The sequence below is a fragment of the Leopardus geoffroyi genome, chromosome B4, assembly GCF_018350155.1.
Source record: "Leopardus geoffroyi isolate Oge1 chromosome B4, O.geoffroyi_Oge1_pat1.0, whole genome shotgun sequence".
Lineage (NCBI taxonomy): Eukaryota > Metazoa > Chordata > Mammalia > Carnivora > Felidae > Leopardus > Leopardus geoffroyi.
The window spans coordinates 5173658-5198470 of record NC_059341.1 but is presented as its reverse complement, the minus strand read 5'-3'; the positions used below and the strand labels follow the sequence as shown (position 1 = coordinate 5198470).

The window sequence follows — 24813 nt, the reverse complement described above, 5'->3', positions numbered from 1 at the left end:
ATAAGAAAATAAGATCCATCTATATGCTGTTTACAAGAGACCCACTTTAGACCTAAAGACACCTTCAGATTGAAAATAAGGGGATGGAGAACCATCTATCATGCTAATGGTCAACAAAAGAAAGCCAGAGTAGCCATACTTATATCAGACAATCTAGACTTTAAAATATAGACTGCAGCAAGAGATGCAGAAGGGCATTATATCATAATCAAGGGGTCTATCCACCAAGAAGACCTAACAATTGTAAACATTTATGTGCCAAATGCGAAGCACCCAAATATATAAATCAATCACAAACATAAAGAAACTCATCAATAGTAATACCATAATAGTAGGAGACTTCAACACCACACTCACAGCAATGGACAGATCATGTAATCAAAAATTCAACAAGGAAACAATGGCTTTGAATGACACACTGGAACAGATGGACTTAACAGATATATTCAGAACATTTCATCCTAAAGCAGCAGAATATACATTCTTCTCCAGTGCACATGGAACGTTCTCCAGAATAGACCATATACTGGGACACAAATCAGCCCTAAGTAAGAACAAAAAGATTGAGATCACACTGTGCATATTTTCAGACCACAATGCTATGAAACTTGAAATCAACCACAAGAACAAATTTGGAACGGTAACAAATGCTTGGAGACTGAAGAACATCCTACTAAAGAATGAATGGGCTAACCAAGCAGTTAAAGAGGAAATTAAAAAGTATATGGAAGTCAATGAAAATGATAAGACCACGACCCAAAACCCCTGGGACACAGCAAAGGTGGTCATAAGAGGAAAGTATATAGTAATCCAGGCCTTCTTAAAGAAGGAAGAAAGATCTCAGATACACAACCTAACCTTATGCCTTAAAGAGCTGGAAAAAGAACAGCAAAGAAAACCCCAAACCAGCAGAAGACAGGAAATAATAAAGATTAGAGCAGAAATTAATGCTATCAAAACCATAAAAAGCAGTAGAACAGACTGATGAAACCAGAAGCTGGTGCTTTGAAGGAATTAACAAAATTGATAAATTGCTAGCCAGTTTGATCAAAAAGAGAAAGGAAAGGACCCAAATAAATAAAATCAAGAATGAAAGAGGAGAGATCACAACCAACACAGCAGAAATAAAAACAATAAGAGAATAGTATGAGCAATTATATGCCAATAAAATGGGTAATCTGGAAGAAATGGACAAATTCCTAGAAACATATACACTACCAAAACTGAAACAGGAAGAAATAGAAAATTTGAACAGACCCATAACCAGTAAGGAAATCGAATTAGTAATCAAAAATCTGCCAAAAAACAAGAGTCCAGGGCCAGATGGCTTTCCAGGAGAATCCTACCAAACATTTAAGGAAGAGTTAACACGTATTCTCTTGAAGCTGTTCCAAAAAATAGAAATGGAAGGAAAACTTCCAAACTCTTTCTATGAAGCCAACATTACCTTGATTCCAAAACCAGAGACCCCACTGAAAAGGAAGACTATAGACCAATTTCCCTGATGAACATGGATGCGAAAATCCTCAACAAGATATTAGCCAACCAGATCCAACAATACATTAAAAAAATTATTTACCACAAACAAGCAGGATTTATACCTGGGACACAGGGCTGGTTCAATATCCACAAAACAATTAACATGATTCATTACATCAATAAAAGAAAGGACAAGAACCATATGATCCTCTCAATAGATGCAGAGAAAGCATTTGACAAAATACAACATCCTTTCTTCATAAAAACCCTGAATAAAGTAGGGATAGAAGGAGCATACCTCGAGACCATAAAAGCCATATATGAACGACCCAATGCTAATATCATCCTCAATGGGGAAAACCTGAGAGTTTTCCCCCTAAGGTCAGGAACAAGACAGGGATGTCCACTCTCGCCACTGTTATTCAACATAGTATTGAAAGTCTTAACCTCTGCAATCAGACAACACAAAGAAATAAAAGGCATCCAAATCAGCCAGGAAGAGGTCAAACTTTCACTCTTCGCAGATGACATGATACTCTATATAGAAAACCCAAAAGATTCCACCAAAAAACTTCTAGAATTGATTCATGAATTCAGCAAAGTTGCAGGATATAAAATCAATGCACAGAAATCGGTTGCATTCCTATACACCAACAATGAAGCAACGGAAAGAGAAATCAAGGAGTCGATCCCACTTACAGTTGCACACAAAACCATAAAATACCTAGGAATAAATCTAACCAAAGAGGTGAAAAATCTATACACTGAAAACTATAAAAAGCTTATGAGAAATTGAAGAAGACACACAAAAAAATGGAAAAAGATTCCATGCTCCTGGATAGGAAGAACAAATATTGTTAAAATGTCGATACTACCCAAAGCAATCTACATATTCAATGTAATCCTTATCAAAGTAACACCACCATTCTTCACAGAGGTAGAACAAATAATCCTAACATTTGTATGGAACCAGAAAAGACCCCGAATAGCCAAAGCAATCTTGAAAAAGAAAACCAAAGCAGAAGGCATCACAATCCCAGACTTCAAGCTATACTACAAAGCTGTAATCATCAAGACAGTATGGTACTGGCACAAGAACAGACACTCAGATCAATGAAACAGAATAAAGAACCCATAAATGGACGCACAAACATATGGCCAACTCATCTTTGACAAAGCAGGAAAGAATATCCAATGGAATAAAGACAGTCTCTTCAGCAAGTGGTGCTGGGAAAACTGGACAGCAACATGCAGAAGAATGAACGTGGACCACTTTCTTACACCATACACAAAAATAAACTCAAAATGGATGAAAGATCTCAATGTAAGACAGGAAGCCATCAAAATCCTCTAGGAGAAAGTAGGCAAAAACCTCTTTTATCTTGGCTGCAGCAACTTCTTACTCAACACATCTCTGGAAGCAAGGGAAACAAAAGCAAAAATGAACTACTGGGACCTCATCAACATAAAAAGCTTCTGCACAGTGAAGGAAACAATCAGCAAAACTAAAAGGCAACTGACAGACTGGGAGAAGATATTTGCAAATGACATATCAGATAAAGGGTTAGTATCCAAAAATCTATAAAGAACTTATCAAACTCAACACCCAAAAAAACAAATAATCCAGTGAAGAAATGGGCAAAAGACATGAATAGACACTTCTCCAAGGAAGATATCCAGATGGTCAACCGACACATGAAAAAATGCTCAACATCACTCATCATCAGGGAAATACAAATCAAAACCACACTGAGATACCACCTTACACGTGTCAGAATGGCTAACATTAACAACTCAGGCACTAACAGATGTTGGTGAGGATGCAGAGAAAGGATCTCTTTTGCATTATTGGTGGGAATGCAAGCTGGTGCAGCCACTCTGGAAAACAGTATGGAGGTTCTGCAGAAAACTAAAAATGGAACTACCCTGCAACCCAGCAATTGCACTACTAGGCATTTATCCATGGGATAGAGGTGTGCTGTTTCCAAGGGACACATGCACCCCCATGTTTATAGAAACACTATCAACAATAGCCAAAGTATGGAAAGAGCTCAAATGTCCATTGATGGATGAATGGATAAAGAAGATGTGGTACACATACACACACACACACACACACACACACACACACACACACAATGGAGTATTACTCAGTAATCAAAAAGAATGAAATCTTGCCATTTGCAGCTACGTGGATGGAACTGGAGGGCATTATGCTGAGTGAAATTAGTCAGTCAGAGAAAGACAAAAATCATATGGCTTCACGTATATGAGGACTTTAAGAGACAAAACAGATGAACATAATGGAAGGGAAATAAAAATAATACAAAAACAGGGAGAGAGACAAAACAGAAGAGACTCATAAATATGGAGAAAAAACTGAGGGTTACTGGAGGGGTTGTGGGAAGGGGGATGGGCTAAATGGGTAAGGGGCACTAAGGAATCTACTCCTGAAATCATCATTGCACTATATGCTAATTTGGATGTAAATTTTTAAAAATAAAAATAAATAAATAAACATTAAAAAAATAAAGAAAATTCTAGACTACAAGGGGAGAATTGGAGAACTAAGTGATTTTATGAAACATAATGATATCCATATCATAGGAGTTCCAGAAGAAGAGAGTAAGGGGGAGAAGGTGTACTTAAACAAATCATAGTGGAGAACTTCCCCAATCTGGGGAAGGAAACAGACATTGAAGTCCAGGAGGCACAGAGAACTCCCATAGATGTAACAGGAATTGATCTTTTGCACAACATATCATAGTGAAATTGGCAAAATACAAAGATAAAGAGAGAATTCTGAAAGCAGCTAGGGACAAATGGGCATTAACCTACAAGGGTAGACACATAAAAGTAGTAGCAGACCTATCTACTGAAACTTGGCAGGCCAGAAGGGAGTGGCAGGAAATATTCAATGTGATGAATAGGAAAAATATGCAGCCAAGAATCCTTTATTCAGCAAGGCTACCATTCAGAATAGAAGGAGAGATAAAGGTTTTCCCAGACATACAAAAACTGAAGGAGTTCATCACCACTAAACTAGCCTTACAAGAGATCCTAGGGGAACTCTGAGTAGAATGTTGCAAAGACCACAAAGTACCAGAGACATCACTACAAGCATGAAACCTACAGATAACACAATGACACTAAATGCATATCTTTCAGTAATAACACTGAATATAAATGGATTAAATGCTCCAATCAAAAGACATAGGGTATCAGAATGGATGAAAAAACCAAGACCCATGTATTTTCTGTCTACAAGAGATCCATCTTAGCCCTGAGGACACCTTCAGATTGAAAGTGAGGGGATGGAGAACCATCTATCATGCTACTGGAAGTCGAAAGAAAGCCAGAGTAGCCATATTTATATCAGACAAACTAGATTTTAAACTAAAGGCTATAACAAGAGATGAAGAAGGACATTATATCGTAACTATGGGGTCTATCCATCAAGAAGATCTAACAATTATAAATGTCTACATATCCAAGTTGGAAGCACCCAAATAAATAAATCAATTAATCACAAACATGAGCAATATTATTGATAAGGATATGGTAATTGCAGGTGACTTTAATACTACACTTACAACAATGGACAGATCATCTAGGCAGAAAATCAGTAAAGAAACAATGACCATGAATGATACACTGGACCAGATGGAATTGACAGATATATTCAGAACTTTTCATCCAAAAGCAGCAGAATACACATTCTTCTCGAGTGCACATGGAACATTCTCCAAGACAGATCACACACTGGGTCACAAAAGAGCCCTCAATAAACATAAAAGAATTGAGATCATACCATGAACATTTTCATATCACAATGCTATGAAACTTGAAATCAACCACAGGAAAAAGTTTGGAAAACCTCCAAATGTATGGAAGTTAAAGAACATCCTACTAAAGAATGAATGTGTCAACCAGGAAATTAAAGAAGAAATTTAAAAAATACATGGAAACAAATGCAAATGAAAACACAACAGTCCAAACCCTTTGGGATGCAGCAAAGGCAGTCCTAAGAGGAAAATACATTGCAATCCAGGCCTGTCTCAAAAAACAAGAAAAAAATCCCCAATACAAAATCTAACAGCACACCTACAGGAACTAGAAGCAGAACAGCAAAGACACCCAAACCCAGCAGAAGAAGAGAAATAGTTAAGATTAGAGCAGAAATACACAATATAGAATCCACAAAAAAAACAAAAAACAAACAAACAAACAAAAAAAACCCGACAGTAGAACAGATCAATGAAACTAAGAGCTGTTTTTTTTAAAAAAAACTAAACAAAGTTGATAGCCCCCAGCCAGACTTCTCAAAAAGAAAAGAGGACCAAAATAGATAAAATCACAAATGAAATTGGATTTATCACAACCAACCCCTCAGAAATACAAAAAATTATCAGAGAATACTATGAAATATTATATGCCAACAAACTGGACAATCTGGAAGAAATGGACAAATTCCTAGACACCCACACACTACCAAAACTCAAACTGGAAGAAATAGAAAATTTGAACAGACCCATAACTAGTGAAGACATTGAATCCATTATCAAAAATCTCAACAAATAAGAGTCCTGGACCAGATGGCTTCCCAGGGGAATTCTACCAGACATTTAAAAAAGAGAAAATACCTATCCTTCTCAAGCTATTCTAAAAAAAAAACAGAAACGGAAGGAAAGCTTCCAGACTCAATCTATGAAGCCAGCATTACCTTGATTCCCAAACCAGACAGAGACCCCACAAAAAAGGAGAATTACAGCCCAATATCCCTGATGAACATGGATGCAAAAATTATCAACAAGATACTAACAAATAGAATTCAACAGCATATAAAAAGAATTATTCACCATGATCAAATGGGATTCATTCCTGGGCTGCAGGGCTGGTTCAGTATTCACAAATCAATCAATGTGATACATCACATTAGTAAGAGAAAGGATAAGAACCATATGATTCTGTCAATAGATGCAGAAAAAGCATTTGACAAAATACAGCATCTTTTCTTAATAAAAACCCTCATGAAATTTGGGATACAAGGAACATACCTAAACATCATAAAAGCCATATATGAAAAGCCCACAGCTAATATCATCCTCAATAGGGAAAAATTGAGAGCTTTTTTCTGAGATCAGGAACACGATGGGGATGTCCACTCTCACCACTGTTATTTAACATAGTATTGGAAGTCCTAGCATCAGCAATCAGACAACGAAATGAAATAAAATTGGCAAAATGAAAAAAATTGGCACCAAAATTGGCAAAGAAAAAGTCAAACTTTCACTTTTTGCAGACGACATGATACTCTACATGGAAAGCCCAAAAGAGTCCACAGAAAACTGCTAGAACTGATACATGAATTCAGCAAAGTCACAGGATACAAAATCAATGTATAGAAATCGGTTGCATTTCTATACACCAATAATGAAGCAACAGAAAGAGAAACCAAGAAATCGATCCCATTTACAACTGCACCAAGAGCCATAAAATACCTAAGAATCAACCTAACCAAAGATGTAAAAGATGTGTATGCTGAAAACTACAGAAAACTTATGATGGAAATTGAAGAAGACACAAAGAAATGGAAAAACATTCCATGCTCATCGACTGGAAGAAGAAATATTGTTAAAATGTCACTACTACCCAAAGCAATCTACACATTCAATGCAATCCCAACCAAATTGCACCAACATTCTTCTCAAAGCTAGAACAAACAATCCTAAAATTTGTATGAAACCACAAAAGACCCCAAAGAGCCGAAGTAATGTTGGAAAAGAAAACCAAAGCAGGAGGCATCAAAATCCCAGACTCTACTACAAAGCTATAATCATCAAGATAGTATGGTATTGGCACAAAAACAGACACATAGACAATGGAATAGAATAGAGAACCCAAGGGATGCCTGGGTGGCTCAGTCGGTTAAGCGTCTGACTTTGGCTCAGGTCATGATCTTACAGTTCGTGAGTTTGAGCCCCATGTCAGCCTCTGTGCTCACAGCTCAGAGCCTGGAGCTTGCTTCAGATTCTGACTCTCTCTCTACCTCCTCCTCCACTCATACTCTGTCTCTCTCTCAAAAAATAAATGAACATTAAAAAAAAAAGAATGGAGAACCCAGAATTGGACCCACAAATATATGGCCAACTAAACTTTGACAAAGCAGAAAAGAGTATCCAATGGAAAAAAGACAGTCTCTTTAGCAAATGGTGTTGGGAGAACTAGACAGCAACATGCAGAAGAATGAAACTAGACCACTTTCTTACACCATTCACAAAAATAAACTCAAAATGGATGAAAGACCTAAATGTGAGGCAGGAAACCATCAAAACCCTAGAGGAGAAAATAGGCAACAGCCTCTTTGGCCACAGCAATTTCTTGTTCAACACGTCTTCAAAGGCAAGGGAATTAAAAGCAAAAATGAACTATTGGGGCCTCATCAAGATAGAAAGCTTCTGACTGCAAAGGAAACAATCAACAAAACTAAAAGGCAACTGACGGAATTGGAAAAGATATTTGCAAATGACATATCAGATAAAGGGTTAGTATCCAAAATCTGTGAAGAACTTACCAAACTCAACACCTGAAAAACAAATAATCCAGTGAAGAAATGGGCAAAAGACAAGAATAGACACTTTTCCAAAGAAGACATCCAGATAGCCAACAGACACATGAAAAGATGCTCAATGTCACTCCTCATCAGGGAAATACAAATCAAAACCATACTGAGATACCACCTCACACCTGTCAGAGTGGCTAAAATTAACAAATCAGGAGATTATAGATGCTGGAGAGGATGTGGAGAAACAGGCACCCTCTTGCACTGTTGGTGGGAATGCAAACTGGTACAGCCGCTCTGGAAAACAGTGTGGAGGTGCCTCACAAAATTAAAAATAGAACTACCCTACAACCCAGCAATAGCACTACTAGGAATTTATCCAAAGGATACAGGAGTGCTGATTCATAGGGGCACATGTACCCCAATGTTTATAGCAGCGCTTTCAACAATAGCCAAATTACAGAAAGAGCCTAAATGTCCATCAACTAATGAATGGATCAAGAAGATATGGTTTATATATACAATGGAATACTACTTGGCAATCAAAAAGAATGAAATCATGCCATTTGCAGCAACGTGGAAGGAACCAGAGGGTATTATGCTAAGTAAAATAAGTCAGGCAGAGAAAGACAGATACCATATGTTTTCACTCATATGTGGAACTTGAGAAACTTAACAGAAGACCATGAGGGAAGGGAAGGGGAAAAAATAGTTACAAACAGAGAGGGAGGGAGACAAACCATAACAGACTCTTCAATACAGAGAACAAACTGAGGGTGTATGAGGGGGTGGGGGAGAAGGAGAAATGGGGGATGGGCATTGAGGAGGGCACTTGTTGGGATGAGCACTGGGTGTTGTATGTAAGCGATGAATCATAGGAATCTACCCCCAAAACCGAGAGCACGCTGTGCACACTGCACGTTAGCCAATTTAACAACAAATTTTATTTAAAAAATGAATAAATGATTTGACAACAAATTTCATATTTAAAAATAAATAAATAATGAATAAATGTTTAAAAATTTTTAAATAGTGTTTTTGTATTGAATTTTTCTTTCTTTCTTTTACATTCCATATATGAGACATTATTTGTCTTTCTCTGTATTATTTCACTAAGCATAATGCCCCTGAAGTCCATCCATGTTGTCACAAGCAGCAAGATTCCATTCTTTTTATGGCTGAATAGTATTCCAGTCTCTGTGTGTAAAACATATAATATAAACTGTACATACATATAAAATATATATATAAGACAATTTCTTTATCCATTCATTCATTGATGGACACTTAGGTTGTTTACATATCTTGGCCATTATAAATAATGCTGCAGTGAACATGAGGGTGCAGATATCTTTTTCAGTTAGTGTCTTTGTTTTCTTTGGATAAATCACTAAGAAGTGGAACTGATCTTACGGTACCTCTATTTTTAATTTTTAAAAGAAATTCCATACTGTTTTCCACACTGATGACACCAGTTTACATTCCCACCAACAGTGCATGAGGGTTCCTACTTCCTCGCATCCTCACCAACACTTGTTATTTCTTGTCTTTGGTCAGAGCTATTCTGAAAAACAAAAAAGCTATTCTGACAGGTGTAAGGTGATACTGCATTGCAGTTTTGAGATATTATATAAACACACCAAACTCTTCAGCGTCATAAGTCTCACCCATAAATATTTTGTGCTCAAAAGCAGATATCCGTGTGACTCCTGTAGGAGAGGTGCAAACAAGGTATTGCCAAAATAACAGGTGGCAAAGAGTGGCTTTTAACAAGTAGGCGGGGATGTAATTCAGTTTTTCTTGAAGACTCAGAAGACGTTTGAGAATTATTCAGTGCTGCTGTTTTATGTGCATGACATCCATTCGTTGTTGTCTTTTTTGTGTGCACAAGTGCTACGAAAAGAGATATCTGGCCAATAAAATGAAGAACTGGAGAGAATATGGCTTCCAAGTCAATTAAAAAGTAAAATACCAAAGCAACTTTGAGTTCAAAAACAGAACAATTTTAAATAATTGTTAAGCTCACTCTACTCTGACAGGTTGAAATATTTAAAATTCAAAATCCATTTCACAGCATAATTTTCTCAACTACAAAATGATTAGAATTATGGTTAGGAGGCTCCAGATTAATATAACTGGGTGAGTTACCAAGAAATGAATTGGCTTCTTGGGGATTTTTGCTCCCAAAACTCATCATAGGGAAGAAGATAAGGGGTGATTTTCCCCAAGACCGGGCAAGGGTTAGTATTCTAGAATTTGGGCCTTTCCCTCCAGGGATGCAACTTACAGACTGTTTATTTGCTTGGGTTTCTGGGTTTTTTTCTTTTTTGTTTTTGTTTTTGTTTTGTTTTGATTAGGAGGCTAACCCAAATAGGTCTTTTTTGGAGGAAGACCTAGGCTAATTGAGATAATCTGCCTAGATTGTGAGGATAACTGGATGCACAAAAAGTGTTTTGAAGGGGATGGGGTGGGCTACCGGGAAAGGAGTCAGGGAGGTTTGCTGAGACCAGAGATCAGAGGGTGGGTCTGGACAATGACCGTCGGGAGGGACCAGGAAGACACAGGGCACAGTCCTCTCCCTCTTTGTCCTGGGTCCTGGTGAAACCCAAGGGAATGGAAGAGGACCATTTGCCATTGGGGGGGTGGGGGGGGCAGGGAAAACACAATCAGATTTTTGTTGATCTTGGCAAGAGAAAGCTTAGAGACAGATATGATATGACTTACAAAAATAAGGAAATGTGATTGTTTTATATTTTGAGTACCAATAAACACTTCTTTCCTCTTCCATCTGTTTTTGCGTCTTTGGTTTTGTCTGCTCTTTCCTTCTACAAGTAGAGTGGTGTTCTTTCATTCTCTCCCCCTAACTTTCGCTGCCGTGGTTTCCTCAGGGTAGCTGTGATAGTCAGATGCCCTTATGCTGGTCCCTTAGTTCCTAAGTCAATATCTCCCCAAACCAAGTACACCCTCATTTGGTGAGCACCAGAAGGCATCACCCTCCAGTCTGAGAACCAATTGTCCCTGCTTCCTAAATGGCTCCATGAGTCTCCTTGCTGTCGGAAGTACCCCATGACCCAACGATTCCACTCCTAGGTACACACCTCCCAGAAATGAAAACATGGTTATGCAAAAGCTTGTACATGAACGTGCACACATATGACAAAAGTGCATGGAACTATACATATAACACACACACGAATGCACAGAAAGCCGACAAAATTTGAATAAGGGCTATGCATTGTGCTAATGGTTGTGCAGTTGTTGTGCTACCATACGGTAGTTATTCATGTTAGCCCCAAGATGAAAATAACTCAAATGCCCATGAGCCGGAGAATGAATAAACAAAACGTGTAATACCTATCTAGTGGAGTACTATTCGGTCACAGAAAGGGATGAAGGGCTAATACATGCTACAACATGGACGAGCCTTGAAAACATTATGCTGAGACAAACCAGACCCAAAAGGACGTGTTTTATGATTACATTTATAGATTAGATTACATTAGATATAGGTTAGATTAGATTACATTCTAATTCTTCAGAATAGGCAAATCTATAGAGACAAAAGTAGGTTAGAGGTTACCAGAGGCTGGGAGAAAAGAAATTGGGAGTGACTAATAACAGGCACTGGGTTTCATTCTGAGGTAATGGAAATGTTCTGGAATGAGATAGTGGTGATGGCTGGGCAATATCGTGAATATACTAAAAACTACTGGATTATACAGTAACAAATGGTGAATTTTGTGTTATATGAATTTAAAAGTTTAAGACAAGAAAGAAAGAGGAAATAAAAGAAGGAAAGAAAGAAGAAAGAAAGAAAGAAAGAAAGAAAGAAAGAAAGAAAGAAAGAAAGAAAGAAAAGAAAAGAAAAGAAAAGAAAAGAAAAAAGAAAAGAAAAGAAAAGAAAAGAAAAAAGAAAAGGAAAAAGAAAGAAAAAGAGAAAGAAAAGTCCATTAGCCTTGAGCCACAGCCCTCCTCTTCTTGGTAACACAATTTGACATCTTACCCTCCAGCTCCAAGGGCCCAATGTCTATCCCCCCACAGCAGATAGCCGATGACTGAAGACCCTGCCCCCGGGCATTGTCTGTCCTGACTCTACAGCATTGCTCTCCACACCAGCTCTGCTCTGAGCGGTGGCTGCTGGCCGAGTTCCCTATCCCTGTATGGGCATGCGGATTTGGAGCCACCAAAGGAACGGCCACCGGCATCACCCCTGAAGTCTAGACGCTATACCTCAGGAACTCAGGTGCTCTGCAGTCAATTCAGTGTCGTTTGGCCAGAGAAAAGGGGTTTTGGACTTTGTTGGCAGAAACAGAGCTACCACGTTGCCATGGGTGGAAGAGGGCCAACCCCAAAAGTCATGGTCATCAAGTCAAAGCGAGGTTATTAGGACTGGGGACACTGCACACACAGAAGAAAGATGACGTGAAGATATACAGGAGAAGATGGCCATGTACCTGGAAGGACACAAGTACAAGCCCCGGGACACCAAGAACTGCCAGCAAACACCAGACTCTGGAAGAGCCTTCCAAGAGAGCGCGGCCCAGCCAACACTCCTGACCTCCACAACTGTGAGAGAATCAGTGCGCTGTCTTAAGCCACCTAGCTTTGGTACTTTGCTACACCAGCCCTAGGAAACGAATGCATGTGTAATAGCACAGGGCTGTTGCATGGCGGATGGCAGAGCTCCTACATTTAAAGAAAGAAACCATCGGGATACCTGGGTGGCTCAGTCGGTTGAGCGTCTGTCTGATCTATCGGTTCGTGAGTTCCCGGTTCAGGTCATGATCTCACCGTTTGTGAGTTCGAGCCCCACATCAGGCTCGCTGTTGTCAGCAGAGAGCCCACTTTAGATCCTCTCTCTTCCTCTGTCTATGCCCCTCCCCTGCGCCCTCTCTCTCTCTCTCTCTCTCTCTCAAAAATAAATTAATAAAAAAAAAGACAGAAACCATCATGAGTGCTATTCACAAATGGAACTTCTCACAGGGCAAGATCTCTGATAGAGATCTCAAGGGGATTATGCTGAGTGAAGAAAGTCCGCCTCTCACACGCATTCTTCAAATGACGAACTCACAGAGATAGGGCATAGATCAGCGGTTGCCAGGGCTTAGGGAGGGTGTGAGAGGAGGGTGGCTGTGGCCATAACAGTAACAAGGACGGATCCCTCCTTGTGGCCCATCCCTTCTGCGTCTTGACAGCGGTGGTCACAGACGGATCCGCATGTGTCACACTGCACAGAACTGAATCCACACGCGAACGGATGCATGCAAACCTGACAAAATTCGAACAAGGCCCACGGATCGCATTGAGGTCCCTTTCCTGGTTGGGATACTATATTGCAGTCACTGGAGATGCTCCCACCGGGGGAACGGAACGCGGGGCAGAGAGGCCCCGTCTTGCCCAATGTCAGTCCTGTGACCGGGAGTTTCTGAGCTTTCTCATCACAGACCGGCTCGAAACAACTTCGGGCGCCACTTGAGATCCCAAGAAAGGAAAATAACCCGCCTGCCAAAGAGGCAGAGGCACCGGGGCACAGAGACGCGAACTGTCGGGCCTTTCGCTGCTCCCCCCGCCCCCTCCACGCCCCCTTCAAATGTCTGCAATTTCCTTGGGGAAGAAAGAAGCCTCCGGATTTGGACCAAGCTCAGGTGGCACAGGAGGCAGGCGGCCCGACCAGCCACAGCGCGGCGACACCTCCGCCGTCGCCCACGGAGACCGGACGACACCAGCGGAGCTCAGGGCCACTCGCCCGCCAGCCAGTCTCCGGCCCAAAAGTGCAGGGACACCGGCAAAGCGGCGGTCGGAGCGACAGGCGGGGACCAGCGAGAGGGGAGGTGCCCGGGGCGCCGCAGAAATCAGGTGTGAACGCCCACCAGCCGCGCTCGCTGATAAGAGTTTGCCTCGCGAGCGCCCTGTGCGAGGGGACACGAGCCCCGGTGGCCGAGTGGGGACCCCGGGGGCGAGGAGACAGGCGGAGGGGCAGGACCGCGGGCCTGCGCAGGTGGCGATGCGGACCCCTCTCCGCGCAGCCCGGGGCGCTCCGGGGACGCGGGCGGCGGCGCGGGGGGCCCGGCGGCAGCGGCGGCGGGGCTTTTCCGAGAGGAGGGGGTGGGGATGCTGAGTCACCCATCTGTCACGGCTCCGCACCTCTCCCCAGCCCTCCGGGGGCCAAAGCAAAAGCGAAAGCGAATGCGACTGGCGGGGCGGCCAGTCCCGGGAGTGGCGCCCGCCACCGCCTCGGGGACGTCGGGCATCTGCCCGCGCGGCCGGCGGGGCGTCGGGGCGGCCGCGAGCCCGGGGGCCGGCGGGCGGGAGCGCGGCCGAGCGTGCGGACATGGGCCGGCGGCCGCCCCAGGGCTGCGGGCTCCGCGCCCTCCCCGCGCCGCTGCCGCTGCTGCTGCTGCTGCTGCTGCTGCTCCGGCCGCCGGCGACGCCCGGTAGGGAGAGGCGCGCGTCCCCGGAGGGGCGGGGAGGGGTAGGGGGTGGTGGGGAGGCTGCGGGGGCGCCCCACCTACCGCGGCCGCGGGTCGGTGCCCAGGACCGGACGCTGCGCCCACGCGCGGGGACACGTGGACGGGGCGGCGGGGAGGGCCCCCACCCCCGGCACGCGAGCCGCGCCTTCCCCGCTTCCGAGGCGAAGGGACGGAGCCGCGGTCGCCAGCGGGGCTCCGGGCCGGAGGTTCCCAGCCGCTCGGAGAAATCTGGGAAGGCGGCTGTCTGAGCCCCGCCCCTCCCCGGGGGAAAACGGTGCCGTCTACACCGCTGGCAGAGCCCGCGGGGGTCCGAGGAAGACCCTCGGTCTCTGGGTCTCTGCCCTCGGACCCGGAGCGCGGCGGTAGGACGGGGTGGGGGCTGCGTCCCTGCGGAGAGAAAACGTGTGCGGCCGGTGAGTGCAGATTCCTAAGCGGCAGGAAACCGCGAAAGGGTTAGCAGCCTGGGGTCCGCGCGCCCGGGCCAGCGGGGAAGAGACCAAGCCGGTGATGGCTCGGTGCGCTCGCGACGAACGTGGGTCGTCAGATGTAATCTCAGCAGGAAGACCCGAACGAGTGACTCCCAGATTCTCATCCCGGGGAGCTAGAGAGCAGGGAGGAGAAAGCATAGACGGTCTGGCTTTGTCCTTGTCAGCGTTTCTTGATCCTTTTACAGTCAGGAAGCGACCTGAGGGTCTCAACAGGGCTCGGAACCCTCTCCCCAGAAAAATGCATCAATGCACGTGCATAGAATTGGGGGGCCAGGGATTCCCTGAAGGCCATCCATCCATCGTACGCTCTCCGGGAGTTGGTTAACCCCGTGATGTGCGTGCGTGCGTGCGTGTGTGTGTGTGTGTGTGTGCGCGTAAGGCAAGACTCTCCGTCATGTACACCTCGTCGGTCCAGTCTGTCCACCCAGTAGGTGATCAGAGCTATCCATCCAGGGCTGCTGCTGCTGCGGCTGGGTTGGTGTGAACCCTGTAGTTCTGCGGGCTTTCATGAAGTTTTATTTTCTTGACACTATGGATTTCCCCCCACATCTGAGAATCTGACTTGTGTTGGTGACCTAGTCAGTTCCTCTAAGCTGGCTAGCCAGAGTGCGGGGTAGCCAGCAGACCCGGGCAACTTTACCCGCACCATGTGGAAGTGAGGTGCAGCTTTAGTCTGAGCCCAGCCAGGCTGAGCTGTACCCTTCCAAGCGCAGAGGAAAGGTCTCCAAAGCTCATCAGCTACAGCGTGGTTGTTGGCCTCACCAAGGTACTGCTGCCATTCAGCTGCTCCTGATGTTTCCTGTGTTTCTGGAACCGTTTTATTGAAATACAGGATATAATAAACTTCATACATTTAATTGCATGATCTGATGGGTTTAGAGGTAAATGTATACACTTGTGGAACCGTCATGATCAAGAAGGTCAATATAATCATCCCCACGGAAAGTTTCCTCTTGTCCTGCGTGATGCTCTATCCCCCCAGGCCACCACCATGGGCTTTCACTTTTGGCTTGCTGTGATTTCTAGAATTTTATATATATGGAATCATCCAATGTGTACTCTTTCTTGTCTGGCTACTTTCACACATAGTCATTATTCTGATAATTCTCCCTCCGTCTTGTCCTTTGTATCAATAGTTCACTCCTTTTTATTGCTGAGTAGTATTTCATTGCATGGGTATCACACTGTTTGTTTATCCATTCGGTTCTTACTGGACATCTGGGTTGTTTCTGGTTTGAAGCTATTACATTTAAAGCTGTGATGAACATTCATATGTAGGTTTTGTGTGGACACAGGCTTTCATTTCTCTTGGGTAGAGAAGGTGGGAGTGGAGTGGCTGAATCATGGGGCATGTATGTGTTTAATTTTTACATTCCCACCAGCAAGTGTCTGAGTTCCAATTCCTCCACATCTTTGTCAGCACTCGGTATGATCAGTTTTTTTTTTCCTTTAAAATATTTTCCCAGCTTTGGGGCGCCTGGGTGGCGCAGTCGGTTGAGCGTCCGACTTCAGCCAGGTCACGATCTCGCGGTCCGTGAGTTCGAGCCCCGTGTCGGGCTCTGGGCTGATGGCTCAGAGCCTGGAGCCTGTTTCCGATTCTGTGTCTCCCTCTCTCTCTGCCCCTCCCCCGTTCATGCTCTGTCTCTCTCTGTCCCAAAAATAAATAAACGTTGAAAAAAAAGAAATTAAAAAAAAAATATTTTCCCAGCTTTACTGAGATATAATTGACATATAACATCATGTAAATTTAAGGTGTACAATGATTTAATATGTGTACCTCTTGTGAAATGATTTCCATCATAAGTTTAACACATTCATCAGCTCATATATTTGCCAAATTGTGTGCGTGTGTGGTTCATCAGTCTCTTTAGTTGTACCCATTCTAATAGGTGGGTAGTGGACCCTTGTAATTTTAATTTCCATTTTTCTAATAACTAATAATGTTGAGCATCTTCACATGTGCTTATTCGCCACCAATGTATCTTCTTTGGTAAAGCATCTGGTTAAACCTCTTGCCCTTTTAAAAATTGAGTTGAATTGTTATTGAGTTTCCAGCATTCTTTATATATTTTGGATATAAGACCTTTATCAGATATGATTTGCAAATATTTTCTCAGAGTCTGTGGCTTATCTTTTCATTCTCTTAACAGTGTCTGATGAAGAACAGAAATTTTTAATTCTGAGAAAGCTCAATTTATTAATTTTTCTTTTATGTATTTTAATAGCTTTCAGTGTCATCTCTAAGAAATCTTTGCCAAACTCGAGGTCACAAAGATTTTCTTCTAGAGGTTTTATAGCTTTAAGGTTTTACATTTATGTCTGTGATTCCTTTTTGAGTAATTTTCTATATAATGTAAAGTATGGATTGAAGCTTCCATATTGGTTTGGTTTCAGGTTTTGTTTTGCGAATGGATATCCAACTGTTCTAGCACTATTTGTTGAAAAGATGATCTGAGCTGAATTCTTCTTACACTTATTTTGAACATCAGCTGTCTTTAAGCCTTGGTTGCTGTAGACAAAACATTAGTCTGTGAAAATCAGTTACATTTCTATACATTAGCAATGAGCCATTGGAAATTGAAATTTAAAAAATAGGAATCATTTTCAATAGCATCAAACAGCACGACCCACTTACGGATAAATCTGACAAAAGGTGAGAAAGACCTGTACACTAAAAACCACCAACCACTGCTCAGAGAAGTGAAAGCAGACCTAAACAGATGGAGACTGTATAAATGCTCATGGACTGGACAAACCAATATTGTTAAGGTAACACTCCCCTCCCCCAACCCAGGTCAGAATTTCAGCAGGCTTTTTGCAGAAATCAACAAACTGATGGCAGATTTCACATGAAAATGCATAAGGCACAGTGTAGCCAAAACAACTTTGAAAAACAACCGAATTGGAAATAATACTTCTGACTTTGAGACTTATTAATAAGGTTACAGTAATCAAGACAACAGAGTATTAGGGTAAAGATGAACAGAGAGCTAACAGAGTAGACTGTGCCCAACGTTTTTCAAGGAGCTAGGAAGGGAAGTGGATACAAATGATTAAATTTGCTACTTGGTACTATGATCCTGGCCAGAATTTATAGAGAGAAGCCCATTCCTTATCACCAGCTGGGCAAATAATACAGGCTCAGATATGCTCCTGCTAGTTTACAGTGCTAACAGACACAGCAAGTTGCTGTTACCTGTTCTCATTCAAAAGGCATGATTTGGAGGGGAAACCCATCAACTTGAGCAAGAAGTAATTTAATTCTTAAAGATCCTCACAACCTGAAAGGTTGAAGATGATTTTTCCAAAAGCAGCTGGAGAAAATGATGATTTGTTTGAAGATAAATATATCTCACCAACTTGGGTTTCATTGTACACGGTGTTAGTACACTTTGGGGTGGTTTTACAACTTATGTGTGCTTAAACATTTTTTAAACCATTTTTTTTTTTTTGCAGAATTCTAGGGAGTTTTACTCAAACCTTTCATTTTTTTTATTTGAAATCCATCTTATCTAGTTATAATTGCTTTGTGCTGCTACTCATAACAAAACACTGATGAAAACTTTAACGCACAAAATATGGGATTTATTGAAATCAACCTAAGTGTTCAACAGTGGAGGACTGCATAAGCGAAGTGAAGTTCCTTTCAAATAATATGCATCATATTATTCAGTTTTTACTAGAAGATCCTTAAGTAGTTGTCATTGAGCAGAGAGATACTATGGGTTATGTGTGTGTGAGTGTGTCTGCTTAGTTGTCTGCCTTTTCTTATTTTTCTCTCATAATTTAAATTGCCTTTGTAAAGAGAAAATCAAACTACAAAAGAAGTAGCACAAAAAAAGATGTAGAATTTGGGGGTTTTCTCAGATTCATTTTTAATTAATTATAGCTGATCTTGTTTGGCACTGTTTTCATGACTTCATAAAGTTTGCAAATGCGTTCTATAGAGTTACCGTATATAACATTTGTGCATACTTTTATACATATTATAATGTTTTATACATAAATTTTATAACATTTTTGCAGTTTGTTTAAACAGTTCCTTATGGCTAGAGATGTGTGTAGGCTGGATATTTAGGTCGTTTCAAAATGTTGGATGTTCTGAGGCACCTGGGTGGCTCAGTCGATCGAGCAGCTGACTCTTGATTTCAGCTCAGGTCGTGAACCCAGGATCGTGGGATTGAGCCCTGTATTGGGAGCTGAGCACGGAGCCTGCTTAAGATTCTCTCTCTCTCTCCCTCTCCCTCTCTCTCTCCCTCTCTCTCTCCCTCTCTCTCCCTATCCCTCTCTCTCCCCCTCTCTCCCTCTCTCTCTCTCTATGTATACATATATACATATATATACATATATATGTACATATATACATACATATATATACATATACATATATATATATAATAAAAGGTTTTTTTAAAATATTTGATGTTCTAAAAGCACACAGTAGGAATAACTGGATGAAAATAAGCTATACAGAGCAAAAAAGGGCAGGGAAAATGCCTCAACATCTAAAAACAAAAAAGGGAAGAAATACTCCTGGGGATATTCTTTTTCAATCAAATCATCACTTTCAACTAACTTGTTTGGGCTAAATCACCTTTGCCAAATTGATCTTACCAAATAGTGAGTAACTCAGTGAAAACATGTATAACACCCCCCCACCCCCCCCCCCCCCCCCCCCCCCCCCAGTATATACACTTGGGAGTCATATCCATGTTACTCATTAAACATGGTTGACGTTATTTGAATGTTTTCTATTAGGAGAGACTTGATCTTCCGAGCAGTAGGAAGCCATTGAAGGTCTCTGGGCAGGAGGGACATTATTGGACCTACATGGTAGAAAGATTACTCTTGTAAAGAATGTGAAGAATAAACTGTAGTCAGAAGGGTCTGGAGGCAGGAAGCTAAGTTGGAAACTTTTGTAATAGTTCCAGTAAGTGGTGATGAAATCCTGAACCAAGACAGTGTCAATAAGGAAGAGAGGAGGGGGCAGATTTCCTCTTGAGTCTTACAAGTATAGAGTCTATTTCATTCTTTCTCTTTTCTTTGCTCTTTACCCTCTAGCCACTCAACTATTCTGATCCCTCAAAAGTCAATATTTAAGGACTTGAACTATGATGAATTCATCTGCCACACAAAAAGTGGATTGGGAATTTCTGTTAGTGAGCCTGAGAGAGAAAGAAAAGAATTGATGAGTTAAAGATAATGACCTGGATATAGAGTGTATGTATACCAAACTCAAGTTTGAAAATGATTAACAAAGTGAGTGCCAAAAGGAAATAATTGTGTTGGCTTGGCTGGCATTTCAGCTAGAAAAATAATGAAGGAAAATGGATTACTGTGAACACCAGGCCTTTATGCTTTTGATGTGTCAGCATCACAGTGAGCTTCTTGAGGGGAGAAATTACATCTTATTCTTCTTTGTATCTTAACACACTTGGCATGCTGTGGACATATACTTGGTAGAATGAGAGGGGGGAAATGGGAATGGATTCCGACTCTCCTTAAAGAACGGGAAGGGCATGCTAACAGGATACCTTTTGAACTCTGGATATGAGACTGGGCCAAGGATACTTAATATATTAGACTGTGTAAATCAACTTGACAAAGGAGTCTGATTCACAGGTTCTGTGAAGTAGAGAGAGGTGTGGCCCTCCACGCTATTTTGGTGACTTCATTGGTGATCACTGGGGCTTGTATATGATTTTTTTGGCTACTTGAGAATTTTCAAAATCCCAGAACCTTAAGTTTACTGCTATTTTCATTACTTCATCCATTCCTCTCTGTGTATTCATAAGCCACTAACCCCAGAAGACACCTATGACCTACCAGGCCTACCTAGCACTGTGGGAGCAGCAGAGAACTGTGAAATCCATTCACCATAATATTATGTTCCACAAGGAACTCACAATATTATAGATGAGGCAAGACGTGCTTACACGGAATATCTAAGGAATAATGTTCTGAGAGAATATATACAGAAATTATAATTGAGTATCAAAAGATATGATTGAGGCCTCTAGAAAGAAAGGTTATTGATACAATCAAATGTATTATCTCTGTTATATTTATGCGTTTAGCTTTGTATAGTAAGTAACTGGTCATTGTGTGGCTGACTGGGCTGGCTTCAGTGTCTTGATACCCTTGTGCATTCATATATCAATTGTTATCTTTTCTTGAGGCATGTTCACAATGGAAAGACCACTAGTAGGTTTCCTTTTTCGGCAAAATGACAGAGTAGATATTCTAAATAAAGACTTTCCTGCTACAAAACACCCAGAAATGATGAATAATACAGAGGAAGTATCTATTAAAATCTGCAGCCAATAAAATAACCAACTGTTTAAAGCAAAAATAATAATAATCTATTGTGGTGTTTATAACATATGTGGAGGTAAAATGTATGACAACAATAGCACAAAGGCTAGAAGAGAAATGGAAGTATATTGCTTAAGGTTCATAAGAACTGCATATGCAAAGCAGTATAATGTCACATGAAGGTGAACTGTGATGAGGTAAATACACTATAAATCCTAAAGCAACCACCAAAATAATACAACAAAGAATTACAGTTAGTAAGCCGAGTGGATAAAATGAAATCGTGAAATATACTCAAATAATCTCATGACATGATCATCTCCATAGAGAATCCTATGGAATCTACAAAAATGCTCTTAGAAGAAGTGAGTTTAGCAAGGCTTCAGAATACACAATTAACTCACAAATATCAATATATAAAATACTAGCAATAAGAAGTTAGAAACTGAAAAAAAATACCATTTGTGTTGACATAAAAATTAGGAAATATTTAGGAAGACATCTGACAAAAAAATGTGCAAAACTGGTAACCAAAAACTATATAAAACTTCTGAGATAAATTACTGAAGACTTAAATAAATTGAGAGAGATACTGTTTATAGATATTGAGAAGACTCAATATTATTATGATATCACTTCTTCCCCAACTTGATCTCTAGATTTGATGCGATTCCAATCTAGCTTTCAAAGGGATTTTTTTTTTTTTTTTTGGTAGAAACTGATATACTTATTCTAAAATTCAGTAAAGGACCAAACTCAACTTTGAAAATGATTAACAAAGTTGCAGGATTTATACTACCTGATTTCAAGATTTATTATAAAGCTACAATAATCAAGACATAGTAGTATTGGTATCAAGATTAACAGACAAATATATTGATTGATGAAACAGAATACCAAGTCCAGAAATAAACGCACACATACTTGGTCCTGGCTCAGGATCCTATACCAATTCCACTGGAGGTCCACTACCGTGGGACAAGGGGAAGGAAGCTTTTTTTCTACACAAAACCTGTTAAAGATATAAGGGAGAAGTTGCATGCCATGAAAGTAAGGAGCCATATATTGAAAGCTCCAACCCCGAGAGCCAGATACACAAGGCATCCTAAGACTGGGATAGGACTAGGACAACAGCAAACTTCTCCTGACCCCGCCACCTCCAGCAAGTGGGCACCAAGTAACAAGCACAGCAGTCAATCACTGAGGGTGTGGTGAGCAAGGGTGTAGAGAAGTCCTCTTGTGGTTTAGATACAGAGAGAAGGACAAAAGATGAGGGAGGATTAGAGACATAGAAAAACCCTCTGGCACTCCAACCCCCACCCTAACCACAAGTTACCACTAGAGGAATTTGAAGCCAGTGGTGTTCTGAAGGTAACCACAGAACAACAAAATCCAAACCCAATTCAAAACCTGACTAGACTGACCAATCCCCCCACACTATCAGTCTAGCAGGAGAAGCTTTCTCATTTTCAGGCATAAATACTATTTATCTCAGTTCTACACGCATGGTCCAGCATTCAATTAAAAATTACATGACACTCAAAAAAAGCAGCAATGACACAATCCCACTATTAAGGGACAAAGCAATAACAAGATTCAGAGATGACCCCCAAATCGGAACTATGAGACTGAAAGTTAAAATAAATATCATCCACATGTTAATGGCTCAGTGGAAAGGATGGATGGTATTTCTGAACAAATGTGGAATTTCAGTTGAGAGGTGGAAACCATATGAAAGTGTCAAATGGAAATGTTAGAAATTTAAAAAAAAAATCAGAAATAGAAATGAAGAAAGGTTTTGACAGACTTATCAGAACACTGATAGCACAAAGCCAAAGACACAGCCAAAGAAAGAATCAGTTAACTTGAATATAGGTCAGTAGAAATTACTCTAACAGAAACACAAAGAGAAAAAATGAGAGAGAAAAAAATGGAACAAAGTATCTAAGATTTGTAGGACAACAGAAAATAGGCTAATATATGTGTGATCAGAATTCCAGAAACAAGAGAGAATGAAGAACAAGAAATATCTGAAGAGATAATAGTTGAGAATATCCCCAAATTTATAAAAGATATTAAATCACAGATCCAGGAATCTCAGAGAACACCAAACAAGGTAAATGTCCACCCCCCTCTCCCACCCAAACCCTCATCCCGAAACACATCATACTCAAACTGCTGAAAAACAAAGATAAAGAAAAATTATGATAAAGTGGATAAAGAGACTTTCCACATAGAAGAACAAAGATAAGAATTTTAGCAGACTTCTTATCAGAAATTATGCAAGCCATAAGAAAATGGAGTGACATGTTGAAAGTCCTAAAATAAAACAAAACAAAATAATCTGTCATTCCAGAATTCTATAACCAGGAAAATACCTTTCAAAAATAAAAGCAAAATAAAGACTTTCCCTGACAAACAAAGAGTAGAAGGATTCATCACCAGCAGACTTACACCGTAAGCAACACTTTAAACAGTTCTTTGGGCAAAAGGAATATTATCCTAAACAGAAACTTGGATATCTGAAAAAAAAAGCTCTGGAAAGGATTAAAATGGAGGTAAATAAAATATATTATTTCTTTTAAATCACTCTAAAAATATTTGACTATTTAAAACAAAAATAGTAGCAAAGTATTGCATTTATAGAATATATAAAAGTACAATGTATGACAACAAAAAAATGGGAGGGAGAAATTGTTAACTATGCATTGGTAGAGTTCTTAACTACATGTGAGATGCTGTAATATTATTTGAAGGTAACCTCTGATAAAATAAAGATGTATATTCTTCACCTTAGCAAAATCACTAAAAATAATTTAAAGTGGTACACATAATAAACCAATGATGAAGATAAAGTGGGATAATAAATAATAATCAACCCAAAACAGGGAGTTAAGAGGAAAAATGAACAATGATCAGATGGAACAAACAGGAACATCTAGAAAAATGGTAGGCTTAAATCCAGCCACATCAAAAATTACATTAAATATAAGTGATCTAACCACACCAATTAAAAAACAGAGGTTGTTCAATTAAATTAAAAAAAAAACTCAACTATATGCTGACTACAAAATAGCCACTTAGGATATACAGGCAAAGATATGTTAGGAGAAAAAGGATTGAAAAAGATATACCATGCAAACAATAATCAGAAGAAATGTGGAGTATTTGTATTAATAGCAAAGTAGACATCAGAATAAGGAATATTACCAGGGATAAGGAGGGACATTACATAATAAGGGGGTTAATTCACCAGGAAGACATAGAAATCCTAATGGTGTCTGTACCTACATTATGGAGCTTCAAAATTCATAAAGCAAATGTGATAGAACTGAAAGAAGAAAAATACAAATCCGGGATTATAGTTAGAGACTTTAACACTATTCCTCCAGTTAAAAAAAAAAAAATAGAAAAAGAAACAGTAAACATATAGAAGATCAAAATGTTAATCCAATTGGCATTTACAGAATACACGCCCATCCAACAACCAGAATACGCA

General features: G+C 40.7%; 2 protein-coding genes across 7 annotated transcripts in view; one reads left to right on the top strand and one right to left on the bottom strand.

Moving 5' to 3' along the window:
- Positions 1 to 24813, bottom strand: part of FBH1 (F-box DNA helicase 1) — a 172179-nt gene that overhangs the window by 44765 nt on the left and 102601 nt on the right. The gene's annotated exons all lie outside the window — the stretch shown is intronic.
- The window catches only part of IL15RA (interleukin 15 receptor subunit alpha), a 62513-nt gene continuing 51627 nt past the window's right edge, over positions 13928 to 24813 (top strand). For 2 of the 6 annotated variants that reach the window (XR_006708949.1, XM_045464173.1), the window contains exon 1: positions 13928 to 14475. Coding sequence is in view for 5 of the 6 variants with exons in the window: in XM_045464173.1 (XP_045320129.1) it covers positions 14373 to 14475 (103 nt within the window). In the remaining variant the exon portion in view is untranslated. The remainder of the gene's footprint in view (positions 14476 to 24813) is intronic. The other 4 variants (XM_045464170.1, XM_045464175.1, XM_045464174.1 and 1 more) reach the window with 4 other exon arrangements.